We start from the raw sequence: 15,435 nt of genomic DNA on the forward strand, positions 1-15,435 counted from the left end.
CACGGGCTCTAGGCGCGTGGGCTTCAGTAGCTGTGGCTTGCGGGTTCAGTAGTCGTGGCTCGCGGGCTCTAGGGCACAGGCTCAGTAGTTGTGGCGCATGGGCTTAGCTGCTCCGCGGCACGTGGGATCTTCCCGGACCAGGGCTCGAACCCGTGTCCCCTGCATTGGCAGGCAGATTCTTAACCACTGCGCCACGAGGGTAGTCCCTCTCCTGTTATATTTTCATGAGTATTTCTTTTTCTGAACTATTGCTTGGACCTGTGTCTGTTAGGAAACAGTATTTGGCTATAAGAACACCAGGAAAGCAGTGGCTTAAAGAAATTAGAGGTATCTTTGCTCACATAAGCAGTCTGCACATAGGCAGTCCAGGGTGGGTTCAGCAGCTCTGTGGTGCCATTAGGAACTCATTCTCCTTCCTGTCTGCTTATCCAGCCTTAGAATGTACCCTTTGCCTTGTAGTCACAAAATGGCTGCCCTACTCCAGCATTGCGTCCATATCCCAGAGAGAAGAGGAGAAGGACAAACAGTATAAGGCAGGCACCAGCTGAATCTCCCTAACTTTCAAGGCGCTTTCTTGGGGGCCACACCTAGCAATTTGCCATCAGATCTCATTGATTGGAGCCATGTGCCACATCAACTAGGGGCCTGGAAAAGTTTTAGCTGGGCACGTTGCCTCTCCCAACGAGACAGCTTTCTCTTGTTAGGCAGGAAGAAAGGGAGAGGGGCTAGTGTGGGCATCCGGCAGCCTCAATTTCCTCTGCCTACTTTTCTGACTTCGGTCTTTGCGTCACTGATTAGCATGAGGCCCTGTGTATTGGTGACATGAATTTCAAACCCTGGGTTGCAGTAAGAGCGGCGTCCCGGCCCCGGCCCCTGGTCTAGCTCTGTCCTTTCCCTGTGGCTCCAGCAGACAAGCTGGGCCTGTGAACTCTGAGGACCTCTTGTGGGAGGCACTACAGGTCGTGAAGAGCTGGCAGGCTGTGGGCCTCTGCTTCCCCTGCCCACAGCCCAGCCCCTCCCCAGGACTGCCCATGAGACCCTTGTCGGAGCACTTGCCGCTCTCCCCGGAACCTGCCCTGGTCCCCGGACTCAGGAGTGCTGAACTTGACCAAGGCCCAAGAGTGTATCAGGAGCTCAGATGCCCTTGGGTGTAGCCCTCTGGCCTCAGTGACTAAGGCTGGCCCAGGACTCGGGGTCGGCTCCGTGCTGGGGCCTCCTCAGTGGGGTCCAGGCCTCACCCTGCCTTCTGTGCTAGCCTGACCAGGAGGACCTGGTCTAGGGCTCAGTGCCCTCTGACCTGCGTGTCACCTCTGGGCCTCGGTCTCCTCTCTGTGACCTGCTGGCCTGACCTTCCCGGCGGTGAAGACCTGGCATGTGGGCCAGAGTGTCAGGTCCTGCCTGGCTCCTCCCCTTCCCAGACCCCTGGGCCGATGCAGCCCTGCCTGACCCCCTCACCGCGGGCAGGTGGCATCCTGTAGCCGCAGGCTCAAGGCTCTGGCCTTATTAAAAATACACATTCACCCCCCCAAACACAGACGTTCAAGTGAACGAGAAGTGGAGCTGCTGTTGTCTGAGCCTGGGAGGCTGGGGAGGCTGTAGGCAGGCATCCCACGGTGTCATGCAGCCTCAGCACGGGCAGCGCTGACTCAGGGCATCCTCCGTGCCAGCCCTGCTGACGCACTGCTTTCCGAGCTGCCTGTTCTGGGCCCCCCGGGCTTTCTCTGACCAGTGCAGTAAGTTAAAAGCAGGGACTGGGGCCCAGCTGGAGCTCGTGCCCTCTGGTGTGGGCACAGCCCAGGGGTTAGAGGAGCCTGAGGGGGCTCCTCTCAGGCAGGAGGCAGGAGGCAGGATCCTGGTTGCTGAGACCAGAGCTGACCCCGAGGCAAGAGCCCCCCACCTCCCCTCCTGGCTGTGCTCCGTAGGGAGGAGCCTCCACTCTGTGCCCCGCCTGCACCGGGACATCACGGGGTCCCCATGGCCTCCCACGGAGGTAGGATGCTCCAATCCCTCCCTCTTGAGCGCCCAGATGACATTCCAGCAGGGAAGGGGCAATAAACCCGGTGTGCGCTGCCCGCTGAGGGGGCCAGGCTGTGTCTGACCCTGAGGGGTGGTGGTTAGGGATGCCTCCCAGGTCAGGTGACATCTGAGCAAAGACCTGATGGGAGTCGTGGAGCAAGTGTGCAGGGAAGAGCACTGCAGGCAGAGGGAACAGCCAGCGCCGAGGCCCTGAGGACACATCCCGCATATTGGAGAAAAAGAGGGCAGCCAGTGTGGCTGGAGTGGAGCCAGGATGGGGCGGAGGCCGGGGGGGGGGGGGGGCGTGCGGGGGACTCAGAGGGAGCTGGGCCTGGCCGGAGGTTTTTTTTTTTGCGGTACGCGGGCCTCTCACTGTTGTGGCCTCTCCCGTTGCGGAGCACAGGCTCCGGACGCGCAGGCTCAGCGGCCATGGCTCACGGGCCCAGCCGTTCCGCGGCATGTGGGATCCTCCCGCACCGGGGCACGAACCCATGTTCCCTGCATCGGCAGGCGGACTCTCAACCACTGCGCCACCAGGGAAGCCCATTGCCGGCCCTTTTAAGGACCCTTTGTGGAGGGTTCTCAGGAAGGACAGACACGATCTGACTTTCATTTTACAAAGAATTGCTTGGCGGCTGGCGGGTTGAAAATACACTGAGGAGGAGAAGCGGGAGAGCAGCTGGGACCCCATAGCCGGAGCCGATGCCTGGGACGGTGGGGTGGGCATCAAGGGCTTGGTCTGAACGGTGGAGCAGGGCATTGTGTTTACGGAGCCGGGCAGGCGGGGGAGGGCAGGTCTGGGCAAAGCCCATGGGGTCAGACACCCAAGCAGGGAGGTAGAACAGGGGCAGAGAGCGCTTCCCGAAGTCCAGGGAGAGCCGCCCGCGCTGGCGCACGTTTGAAATCAGCACGTGTCAGCCTTGGCAGCCGGTGAGTTCACCCAGGGGACAAGTGCAGATAGTGGAGGAGAGGAAGAGGAGCCCGGGAGCGGAGGTCAGAGGTCGGAGGTCAGGTCGGAGGAGGACGTCATTACCCCGGATCAGATGGGGTCCCCGCAGGAGCCCAGAAGCCACTCGGGGCACTGGAAGGGCAGCTGAGTTAATGTCGGGCCCGGCCCCTGCCGAGGGAGGAGGGGAACGTCACCCCACTCGCCTCCCGTCACTCCTGCAAGTATGTCTCACCAGCAGAACCCAACTGTGCCCAGAACCCCCCCAGAAGTGGCTGGAGAAGGAGGCTCTCAGGCCTTCAGCCCCTGAGGTGCAGAGACTGGGAGGGAGTGAGAATGATGCCGTCTGCCCGCCGGCATCCAGCCACCCCGCTCACACGCGTGGGGTCCGGGGCTCTCCGAGGTCCTGAGCTCGTCCAAGACCCCTCAGATGATCTCATTACTCTGTTGTTTTCTTAGAGTAAAGACAAGGGAAGAAATCACAGAGGAAAAGGTAGATTTGACCTCAAAACAAAGTAAAAACGGGACTTCCCTGGTGGTCCAATGGTTAAGACTCTGTGCTCCCAATACCGAGGGCACAGGTTTGACCCCTGGTTGGGGAACTAAAATCCCACATGCCACATGGCACAGCCCCAAAAAAAGAAAACAAAGTAAAAACCTCTACGCTCTACATGCTAAAAAATGTTTTATGCAAAGTTAAAAGGAAAATTACAAGCTTACGACAGATAACTATCACACTAATGACCATGTTAATTCCCTCAATATGCAAAGAGCTCCTAAAAATATTATCCAAATAAAAAAGGTTAGCCAAGGATATAAATTGATAATTCACAGAAGAGAAATACAAATAAATGTCCAGTAAATGTATGAAAATTTCATTGATAATAAAAAATTCAAAATAAAGCAAGGGAATGCCAAAATTTATCTAATAGGTTGTCCAAAAAAATTTGGGGGGAGGAGGGGAATGATACTGCTAGCAAGAGTTTATTTTGATGTGTTTTACATCTGTTGGGATCCCGTTCTACATTTTCAGTTTTACACGGTATTAAGTATTTTGTCATCTTACTATAAGTTTTCCAGAAACTTCATTGTAATGGCTGTGTCCTACTCACCCACAACACGGAGAGATCGTATCTGATTCCCTGTGTTGACATTCAGGCTGTTAATACTTTCAACCACTGCATGTACCGTTGCCCTGAGCTGCTTGTACATGGGTATTTTCTGCTTTTTGTCCGGTTTCCTTAGATTCCCAGAAGGGTGGTTACTGGATTAAAGTGTATGGAAAATACAAGTCTCTTAAAACATATTTCCAGATTGCTTTCCAGAAACACTCACCAGCACCGTCCCACCAGCCCTTCTCATTGCTGCATTGGCAACATTAGACATTCTTTTTTTCTTATTGTCAAAAACTTAACTGGTTTTTTGAATAGGTAACATGTGACACACACAGGTCACAAACCCCACAATATTCCAAAGAGTAAGTAGAAAAAAGTCGGTCTCCGCAAACACTAATTCCCTCCCCCAGAGATTTTCCTTGCTTGGTTTTTTTTTATTGTGGTAAAATACACATGACATAAAATTTCCCATCTTAACTGTTCTTAAGTGTACAATTCAATGGCATTAAGTGTGACCACATTCACGTGTGACCATCACCACTGTCCGTCTCCAGAACCTTCTCACCTTCACAAACTGAAACTCTGTCCACATTAAACAACAGCTCCCCACTCTCTCCCCCTACCCCCCGCGCCCCCCCTTCTACTTTCTCTCCTGGGAATTTGAATCCTCTAGGGGCCTCATATGACCAGAGTCACACGGGACTTTTCCTTCGGGGTCATTTTCCGTGTTTATTTCCGTCTTTGCCCCACCGCACTGTCACCGCCCAGGAGAGCCGGTGGGACCGATTCCTGGGGGAGGACCTGCAGGGTCCGAGGGTCAGTGCTCCTGGGGGCTGGGGTGCTGCCCACTGCTCCGGGGGGCACTGGGGACCCCCACATCGGGAGGTGGCTGCCCTCTCCCCTGGCTTGGCCGGCGGCCCCCTCCCGAGCTGTTTCTCCTCCAGACCCTGAGCCCCCAGGAGCAGGCGTTCGTCATGGAAGTTCTGTCCGGGTGCCTCGAGTACCGGAAGCTGCTGACCATCGTGGTGGACGCCTTCTATGTGCGGGACGGCCGGCTCTGCCTGTGGGCCGATTACAGCCTCTTTGAGGGTAGGTGCCTGTGGCCAGGCACGGTGTGGGGCCCTGCGGGCCAGGCCCTGGCCTCCTCGTCAGCCGCAGGCCCTCGACAGCGATGGCGCCCCCCACCCCCACCCCGTATGAGACGACGTCATTTGTACTGTTGTATCAGGTTATCGTTTTCACGTGGGCCCAGATGGAGCGCTTGCCTCTGGTCACACGCCCTGCTGGAGGCGGGCGGCTTCAGCTCAGTTCGCTGCACCTGCAGTGCACCTGTCAGGCCCTTAGCCTCTGGCTGACTCCCCCAGGGTCAAATGCCGGGGGCCCAGGGCGGGGACCCCCATGTCCTCCTCCCCACTCTTGCACCCTCTCTCCTTAGTGATCTGCTACCTGGCCACTTTCCAGCTGGAGGAGCTCGGCTTTCAGCTCTTCTGTAGCATCGTGAAGTCCCAACCCGTCCACAAGGTGTGCAAGGTGAGCCCCACCTGCCCCAAGTTCTATTCTTAAACCCAAGGTCAAAGGTCTGCCCCATCTGGCACTGACCTCTTACCTTTCTGGCTCACTTTAATGAAAGAAACTGCTGGGTTTGTTCTGTGTTTAAAACGAACCCATACCCTCTCTTTGCTGCAAACGTGCTCTTTTTGTGCCTGGGGAATTTGTTTTCCGTTCCTCATGGTCCGGTGGGTGGTAGCTGCTGGATGCTAGCTGTTAGTCATGACACGGAGTCCTTGCCTGTGCAGTCCGGGCCTCTGGAACCTTCTTGGGCTCCTCTGACTCGTGACCAAGCTCCAGGCCCAGGGCAGCCTCTCCTTCCTCCAAGAGGGGCTGTGTGGCTTTGCGGGGCCGAGGGAGCATTTCCGAGTGGGTCTGAGGATTGGTACCCTTCGAGAGAGAGCCTGCAGGAGCCCACCCCCCTGCCCTGCCCGGGACTACTCCTGTGGCTGTCTGTTTCCTGTGCAGAAAGCCCAGGATTCCTGGGCCTTGGGGCCCGCAGGACCACGAATGAACCTGAGGGTCCTGCCCTCTGCCGGCTACTCCCACAAGGCATTTGCTGTGGGCCCGGCTTCCTCCGCAAGCAGCTCTTGCTTCACCCTCACAATGACCGGGTAAGGTCACTCCTACGGGCACTCATCCCACAGTTGAAGAAACTGAGGCACAGAGAGGTTCGGTAACTTGCCCAACGTCACACAGCACGTGAGTGGCAGAGCCAGTTCTTGGACCAGGCTTTCAACTGTTGGCTCGCTCCTCCTTACTTGGCTTGGCGGGGGGGTGATGGACACACACACAGTCACCAGACCAGGACAGGGACTCCCTGGAGAAGAGCGGGGAGAGCTCAGGCCCCAGGAGTGCTTTGGGGCCTCTCTGGAAGGAGGCTGCAAGCTCTGCAGAGGCAGCTCAGGAAGGGTAGGGTAGGAGCCTTCCCACTTCCCCTGCCTGGGGAAGGGGAGACCTGGAGCAGTGACACTTGCCAGGACCACAGGCCCCAGAGATCTGTACCCTCCCCCAGCAGGCAACCTGAGGCAGCATGTTGTTTTTTTTTTTTTTTTTTTTTTTTTTGCGGTACGCAGGCCTCTCACTGTTGTGGCCTCTCCCGCTGCGGAGCACAGGCTCCGGACGCGCAGGCTCAGCGGCCATGGCTCACGGGCCCAGCCGCTCCGGGACATGTGGGATCCTCCCGGACTGGGGCACGAACCCTTGTGCCCTGCATCGGCAGGCGGACTCTCAACCACTGCGCCACCAGGGAAGCCCCAGCATGTTATTTTTAATGACTCGTTTTTCTGTCTACATATAAATGTAAGCAACTCACAATGGGTAAATATTTGCATAGTTATCTTAAGCAAGGGCTTCACTTTTTTAATATAAATTTATTTATTTATGTATTTATTTATTTATTTTTGGCTGCCTTGGGTCTTTCCTGCACGCGGGCTTTCTCTAGTTGCTGCGAGTGGGAGCTACTCTTCGTTGCGGTGCGCGGGCTTCTCATTGCGGTGGCTTCTCTTGTTGTGGAGCACGGGCTCTAGGCGTGCGGGCTTCAGTAGTTGTGGCACTTGGGCTCAATAGTTGTGGCACGTGGGCTCTAGAGCGCAGGCTCAGTAGTTGTGGCGCATGGGCTTAGCTGCTCCGTGGCATGTGGGATCTTTCCGGACCAGGGCTCGAACCCATGTCCCCTGAATTGGCAGGCGGATTCTTAACCACTGCACCACCAGGGAAGTCCCAAGGGCTTTAATTTTATGACAGCATTTTCTGAGAGATCTTTGGAGACTGCCCAGGGCCAGCTTCCCGGCTGGAGAGCCTGCACTTGGTTCACGCTGTGCTGTCCGAGTCTTGAAATTCTTAATAACTGTTGAGCAAGGGGCCCACGTGTCAGCTTGCAGTGGTGGAGCCAGCCCTGCCCCGCCTTGGCCTGCAGAGCCCGCAGAACCCATGGAGAGCAGCTCTTGGCCAGCACGGCGCCTCCAGTGCAGGTTCCTGGGCATTTATCTCCCTGAAGAGTTTCTGGGAGAAGATTCATGGAAACGGCCCATTCACACTCCCAAAGGAGCTGGGAGCTGCAGGAGGTGGTGCGGCACCCCACCAGGGCCCTCCTTCCTCGGCCCACACCTCATGCCCTAATCCCCACAATGCCAGTCCCATTAGGGTCCGCCCGCCTCGGGTTCGAAGACAGGGAGCAAGCTGTTGAGGACAGGACGGCTGCCCAGGGAACCCCTCAGACCACACCCGCGTGCTGTCACCACTGTGGTCAGATGAGCTGGTGCTTGGGCAGCCTTGGCTGCGGTCCCCTTGGGAGACAGTGCTGTATGTGGGCCAGTCTAGGGGGCCCTGGGACAGCACCTGGAGGGGTGCTGGCAATCCTGTTCCCTCCAAGGACGCTCACACTCACATGCTGGAATCCTCTGGACGGCAGGGAACCCACCCGGAAGCCCACCCCCATTCCAGCCCGTTCCCTGGGGGGGCTGCCTCCACCACACCCGCAGAGAGAAGGAGGCCCCCTTTAGGAGGGCCCTAGCCCCAGGGCGGGGGGCAGTATGTCCCCAGGTGGGGGTCAACAGACCAGCTGCACTGCGTGGGAGGAGGGGGCTTGGGGATGGAGGGGTGGGCTGGGACAGGGAGTGCAGAGACCCCAGGGCCCAGCTACGGGGGGGCGGGGCTGGGAGGGGGATTGCAGAGACCCCAGGGCCCAGCTACTGGGGGCTGGGACGGGGAGTGCAGTGACCCCAGGGCCCAGCTACAGGGGGCGCTGGGAGGGGGCGTGCAGTGACCCCAGGGCCCAGCTACCGGGGCTGACTGCCTCCTTCTGACAGGAAGGGGGAGCAGGACTGAAAGAGTGGGTGGGAGAGAGGTGGGGGCACTGAGCGGGGTAGGGCGGGGAAGCTGAGGAGGAGGCCCCTGGGGTGGGGTGGGGTGAGCAGGGGCCAGGCTGCCAGGTGGGAAGCTGTGGAAGACTCTAGAAGGACACCTGGCTGCTGCTCCGTGAAGAAGGTCGGGGAGGCCTGAGGGGAGGTGGGAGGTGAGCACGTGGCTGCGGGGCAGCGGCCCCCCTGGGGAGGCAGCCGTGGGGACCAGAGACCCTGCCCTTGCCCACCGCTACCCCCTGGCTCAGCCACTTGAGTTCACCACGGCTGCAGGGACTCCTGCTCAGCCCACCAGGCCCCACGTGTGGCCTTTACTGCCCCAACAGCCACTCAGCCAGAGAGGGGCGGACAGGCTTCTCCAGCGGGAGTCGGCCCAGGTCCACAGAGGGTGCGAGGGGTTGGAGCCCGGGGGCCCACGGCAGGCAGGGACCCACTGGCTCAGGCGGGAGCCCCGGCGAGTGAGGGGCAGCTCCCCCAGCCCAGCAGGAGGGGGCGAGCGGGGTGGGGCCCCCTGCCTGCTGTGGGCTGCGCTCCCCTGGGGGGCGATGGCCACACCCGTCCCCTCGGCCCTGACTCTCCCTGTGGAGGCACCTGACCCCCACGGCTCCCTCTTCCCTCAGTTCCTGGGGTTCCTCTTCAACCCCTTGAACCTGGGCTCGTGGATCAAGGATGAGTGGAGCCTCATCTACGAGACCACCCACGTGAAGGAGCAATGGATCGACCCCCTGATGAGGTGGGCAGTGCAGGGCCCTGACCCGGTGCAGGGGTGTGGGGCGTCCACGCGGGCAGCCAGCCAAAGGCCAGCAGGGCCTGACGGCCAGTGGCTTTAGGACCAGCCGGATCAGGGGGGCGGGCGCTGGCCCCTTCTGCCCTGGAACCCACTGGCTGAGGAGGGCGCTGTGCCGGTGCCACCTTGCTGCAGGGACCCTGCAGGGACCCTGCTGGTCCGGGGATGCAGGGGCGGACGTGGGGCGGGGAGCTGAGGCAGCAACAGCCTCCGATGGGCTCCGGCCCACATCTCTTCCCCAACTGCCCCCAGGGTGCCACTCCTGGGCCTGGCACCCCAGAGCTGCCCTCTGCCTTGCCCTGCCTCTCCCGTGGCAGGCTCCGGCCCACGCTGGTTTTGCTGGTACAGGCCAGGACCCCCAGGCAGAGGGCCGGCTCAGTGGTCTCTGGGGAGAGGCCTGCTAGGGCCAGGGTGCAGCTGCCCCCTCCAGCTGTTTTCCTTCTGACGGGGCCCGGGGAGTCACCTCGTCTCGCTGGGACAGGCAGGCAGAGGGCTCTGGCACAAACAGACCCCTGAGGTACCAGCTATGTGTGGGAGGCCCGGGGCCCCGGGAAGGTGGGAGCCCCTCGTGTGGGAGAGGAGACCCCGGCCCTGGGCAGCGGGGTGTCCCCCAAAGCTGCCCCTTCACCAGGGGGACGTCCTTGTCCCCGCCAGGCTGGACTTGCTGCCCGTCCGCAGGGCTGGGCCTGCGGGGCCCTGCGTCCCTGTCCACCACCCCATATGCAGCCTTCCCCGCTCGCTCTGTGACCAGCCCCATCACAGACCTGTCCCTTCCCCCACTGCCCCTCCCGAGACCCCACTCCCTGTTGGCCCTCAGACATGCCCTTCCTCCCCCTGGTGACCTTGGTCCTCAGGCTGGGGCAGGAGCAGTTCAAACCAAGCTGTCTCCCCAGGGGAGCCCTGCAGGAGGGTCACCGGCCAGGTGGGCAGTGGTGGGCTGGAGTGGAGGCATGGAGGGGGCCCAGACTTTGGGGCAGCCCAGTAGGGCCCTTTCTGAAGCCCCTGCCCCGGGGTCCCCCACCTCGAGACTCTGAGACTCTCCCCCCGCCCCGTCCCCCTCTCGAAGCCCAGCTCCCCCTGTCGCTGACACAGCTCCACGGACCTTCCTTTTGAATCACCAGCCTGCTCCCTGCTCCTGGCTTCCTCCCCCTGTGCCACCTGCTGGGGACCAGATTAGCTCCATGGGTCCTCGGAGCCCCCGGATTCCTGCAGCGGGGACCCACCCTGTCCCTATCCTCCCGCCCCCCCCCCCCCAGGATGAGGATGCCTCTGGGCCTCCGTCTCCTCCTCCGTGCTAGGGGAGCGCTGGTGCGTGTGGCTCTGGGGTGTGGGGAGCCGGCACCCGTGAGTGAAGGGCGGCTGTTGGTCCCACCGCTACCCGCCCCCAGGCAGACCCAAGCTCCTGGGGGTCCTTCAGGTCCCGAGGGGCTGTTCCCTTGTTGGCGTGCTTAGGAAGTCACCCTACGTGGCCGCTCCCACCTTTGCCTTCAAGGTGGCAGCCGGAGGTCCAGGAGCTGCTCAACCAGCTGCAGGGGGCGTTGACCAATCAGCCCCCTCTTCCAAAGGCCAAGGCCAAGGTCACAGAGCCCAAGGAGTTCAACCTGACTGCCCCCAGGCCCTGCGCCATCCCAGTGCCTGAGCCAGTCCCCGTGGTGGCCAAGGCCAGACCAGTAAGTGTGGCTGATCGCAGTGGGCTCAGGGTGTCCAGGCAAGGAGAGTGGATCGTGTGGGCCAGTGGGGCTGGGCTCTTCCAGGGCTGAGGGTGCCCGGACCAGAGCAGGAGCATTTGATCACCCTCCCCAGCCCCATCTCACCCCACAGAGAGGGAAGCCCCGCTGACCCAGAGCCTGCCCAGTGGAGTGGGTTCCTGCGCCCCACCTACTGAGGTCTGGTCAGTAGGCGTGGAGTGGAGCTGTTGGCTGCGGGGCGCAGGCCCGTCTGCACTTGGCACCCGGAGCCCGCTTTTAACCCTGTGGCAGTGTACCGCTCCCTCCCCACTGTGTATGTGCGTGTGTAGGTCGCGGTCTCTGCTCCTCTGGCTGCGGGGGTGACCTTATCCGCGCCTCAGGGCCTCTGCCTGTCTATCCCATCTGCCTAGGGCCTCTTCCTCTACCTCTCCCTCCCCTGCCTCGCTGACTTCTGTTGGTCAGAATGCTTTGTATTACAAGTAATAGAAAAAAGCAGCTCAGTCTGGCTTAGACAATAGAGAACCAGCTGACTCTCGGGGCTGAAGTAGGATAGGCTTCAGGCATACTTTGATCAGGGTTCCAGAGCTGCTTCTCTGTGACTGTCTTCGCCTAGTCCCCTCCAAGGGTCAACTTCATCTTTGGGCTAACTTCCCTCATTGTAGCAAAACATCCAGACCTCACACCCACACTACATCATCCAGGGCATGAGAGGACATCTGGGGTCCAGAATCCGGTGAAAGTGTGATTAGACCAATTTAGGTTGCATGTCTACCCTTGAACTCCTCACCGTGACTGGGAGTGTAACGTTCTGACCGGCCGTGGGCTCTATGCTGAACATCTGTGATGGACTCAGCTTCCCAGAACCAATCTGGTTCCCCAAAAGAACTAAGCACTACATGGAGGGTAAGGGGATAGTGCTGGGAGGTGCCAAGGTCCCAGACCACTCCCACCACCTGTCAGGTCTCGTTACAGTCTCTGCCCAGAGAGGCCTTCCATGAACCCCTCGCCTATCAGGTATCTCTTAATTTCCTTCTCATTGACCCAGATCCTTTTCTTCACGGCATCAATTAGATTTTAGAGTTGTTTAGTAATTTGTGGGTCTATTTATTATCTGTCTCTTTTATCAGACCTCATCCATCTTATTTTTCCCATATCCCCAGTGCCTAGCACAGTCCTGGCTCAGAGCAGACCCTTGGAAAATATCTGTCGGATGGATGGATGGATGGATGTGTGGATGTGTGGGTAGGTGGGAGAATGGATGAGTGGGTGGGTGGACAAATGGATGGATGAGTGGATGATGGATGGATGAATAGATGGGTGTGTAGATGGGTTTATGGATGGACGGTGGATGGGTGGGTGGTTGGGTGAGTAGGTGGGTGGATGATGGAGGGATGGTGGGTAGGTGAGTGGATGGGTGATCACATGGATGGACGGATGGGCAGATGGACAGAAGGATGACGGATGCGCCTTGTTGCTGAGCAACCCCACAGTTACCCAATCTGTGGGAGCCTCAGCGTTTCTGACCCCAGGTCCTCTGGTCTAAGTGTGTTTATCTCATGTCATTTTACCACCTGCATCTCTCTCCCTCTCTGCCTGGCCCCTTCCCATCCCCTGCCCTGCTCCTTAACTGCGTGAGCTGTGAGATATTGGTGGACCGTCTCCTTCCGTGGGGTCCACAGATGGCTGTGCTGGAGCCATAAGCTCGCTCCCTCCACACTCCCTGCCCTGCTCCGTGCCCAGGACCCTCTTCGCCTCCTGGGTTGAGGGCTCACTCCAGGTCACTCATTCAACAAACGTGTCTGGATGCCCAGTGTGTGCCAGGCACTGTGCCTTCATGGAGCATGTGTTCCAGTGAAAAAAAGGATAAGTAAAATGTAAGGTGTGTTAGCTGGTGAAAAATGCCGAGGAGAAAAAATACTTCAGGGAAAGGAGATGAGAAGTGTCGGAGGGGCTGCATGGAGTTCTGGACGGCACGGCCAGGAAAGCCCTCCTGAGAAGCACCGTGGGGTAAAGAACGAGAAGGGAGCAAATGAGTCATGGATTTGTCTGGGGGAAGAACATACCAGACAGAGCAAAGCCTGTGCAAAGGCCCTGGGGCAGGGCCATCCCTCCCCCAAGGGTCAGGGGGCAGCCAGGAAGGGAAGGAGGGGATGGGAGGGGAGGTGTTCAGGGGGCAGAGAGACAGGATATGGGCTCACAGGGTCCCTCTGGCTGTGGTGGCCAAGGAGGGAGGTGAGGGGTGAAGCAGGTGGGCAGTTTTTGAGGTGGACGTGGCTGTGAGAGACCAAGAGGGGTTGAGGAGGGCACCGAGGAGGACCCCAAGGCCTCGATGTGGGCCAGGGATGGACAGCAGTCAGGGTCAGCAAGGCTGGGGGAGGGGAGGGTTTTGGGGCAGAGAGGGTTTCAGGTTTGGAGATGATGAGTTTCCTACGAACATTAGACGTGCAGGGGAGTTAGGAGTCTGGAGTTCAGGGGTTTCCAGCCGGGCTCTGCCCCACCCACGCTGTGGACACTGCTTCCCTCCAGGAGCCACCCTGCTGTCTCAGTGTTACTGCTGCAGCCCCTCCCCCTCACGAGCAGCTCACTTTTCTGGGGTCCGTGACACTCTCCCAGCCCTACCTGTCCCTCCAGCGTCTGCTGGGCCTGGGCCCTGTGCTTGGCCACCTTCCTTCCTGCTGCTGGCGTGGCGTCGCCGCCTCTCCTCCGCGGGTGACCACCGTCCGCCCTCCTGGCGGGGGCACCACCGTCCGCCCTCCTGGCCCTGGCACCTTCCTTCACCCACATCTAGCGGGCACTTCTACTCACCCCTCCAAAGTGCCGCGGATCACCACGGGCTCTTCCTTCCACCGCGCCGCCAGGTCCCCAGGAGCACCTACTGGCCGCCCAAGGAGCAGCGGCTCCTGGAGACGACCAAGAGATACAATCGCCGCAAGGCTGAGGTGGGCCCCCTGTACGCGGAGACCCCTGTGCGGGCGTCAGGGGCGAAAGGCAGCTGGGGAGGAGGTGAGAGGCGGGGGCGGGGCTGGCCCGTGCCTTTGCGGCCCGGGGCTCCCGCGGGGGCCGGCGGGCTGGAGCGGCCTGTCTCTGTGCGCAGGAGCGGCTTCTGCGGGCCAGCGTCGAGGAGATGCGGTGCGCGCGGCCCAGCCCCCGCGGGGAGCCCCCGGTGGAGGTAAGGCCAGCACACCCACAGCCTGGCCGGTCTTCCCGGCGGCCTCCTCTCACATCATAGACACGTCCCTCCCCGTGCCACGGCCGCGGCCACACTTCGAGGGCCACGGAGGGGCGGGGCCCAGCGCCGCCAGGCTGAGTGCGGCCGAGCGGGCAGGTGCATCGTCTCCTTCCCTGGGTGTCTCCAGATTTTCCATCCTGAGCACTTAGTGTTTCTGTGAGGAAAACCCCAGGGTGTGTTTGTCAATAAGGAAAGTCAGGGAGCAGGATAGGGAGGGCCCATTCTGGGTGGATGCTGAGCGAGGCTCACGCAGGAGGAGCCGCCCGGCCCCGCCCCCCCGCCCTGGACCCACCTCCCCGCCCTGGCCCCATCTGGGCGGCGGCGGACGGGGCGAGGTGAGCCCCCCAAGCAGTTGGGGCAGCCCAGGAGAGTGGGCACCCCACATAGGAGCAGCAGGCCCCAGGGTGTGATGGCTGAGGTGCTGCGGTGGGGAGCTCTACCCGCTGCTCGCCCACCGTGGATGTGGTGCCCACCCTGAGGGTGTCTGCAGAGCAGCAGCGGCCTGGGCAGGGAGCAGCCCAGGGAAGGTACTGGGGGCCAGCCCCGGGGGCAGTGGAGGAGAAGCCCCTGAGCCCAGAGGCTCCAGCCCCCCGACTAGGAGCTGCGGTCCCCAGCCCGGCAGGCTCTGCACCTTCCCTGCCCCTGCCTGGGTGGCTGGACGGCCTTGGAGGACAAAGGTGCTGCGGGGGACCCAGTGCAGGGGGCGGGCTGGGCTGGAACGCGTGGGTGGGCGGCTGGAGTTAGGACAGAGGGGAGTGGGCCAGGCCTCCCAGGGCTGCAGGGCCCCCCGCTCAGCCGGGGTGTGTTTGGGGGCACCTTGTGGGCACAGGTGCCAAGTCCTGACCCCCATAGGACTCCAAGACGAAGCTGCGGCTCCGATTTCCACCTCGAATCCTCAAGGCTCCGAAACTGACCTTCTACAGGGTGAGTGGTGCCCCTGACTGTCGGCTCGGGGCCTTGGCTCCAGGCCCCGCCCCGCCCCCTGGGGCCCACCTGCGGGCCTGTTCCCCTGAGGACAGCCCCGCCCTTGAGGCAGAAAGAAGCGCTGGGGAGGGGGCGGGAGGGCAGAGGGGCACTTGCTGCTCCGAGGCTCCCCTCCCCCATCACAGCCGGCCTCTACTCTCTCCTGCAGCCCAACGATGACTCCCCGGTCAAGCTGAACACTGCTGCCATCCTGCGAGAAGGGGCCTTATACCAGCGGCAGGTGGAGAGAGAGCTGCAGAGGTGGGGTGGCAGCTCCTTGGC

The 15,435-nt window shown here is 60.6% G+C and overlaps 1 protein-coding gene across 1 annotated transcript in view; it reads left to right on the forward strand.

The window, feature by feature from the left end:
* CFAP99 (cilia and flagella associated protein 99) overlaps positions 1-15,435 on the forward strand; it is a 43,496-nt gene that overhangs the window by 8,595 nt on the left and 19,466 nt on the right. The window contains exons 3-9 of the mRNA XM_079920894.1: positions 5,022-5,166; positions 5,513-5,607; positions 9,107-9,219; positions 10,766-10,943; positions 13,820-13,900; positions 15,043-15,114; positions 15,323-15,414. Of these exons, the coding sequence (XP_079777020.1) occupies positions 5,022-5,166; positions 5,513-5,607; positions 9,107-9,219; positions 10,766-10,943; positions 13,820-13,900; positions 15,043-15,114; positions 15,323-15,414 (776 nt within the window). The remainder of the gene's footprint in view (positions 1-5,021; positions 5,167-5,512; positions 5,608-9,106; positions 9,220-10,765; positions 10,944-13,819; positions 13,901-15,042; positions 15,115-15,322; positions 15,415-15,435) is intronic.

The sequence above is a fragment of the Stenella coeruleoalba genome, assembly GCF_951394435.1.
Source record: "Stenella coeruleoalba genome assembly, chromosome: 4".
NCBI lineage: Eukaryota > Metazoa > Chordata > Mammalia > Artiodactyla > Delphinidae > Stenella > Stenella coeruleoalba.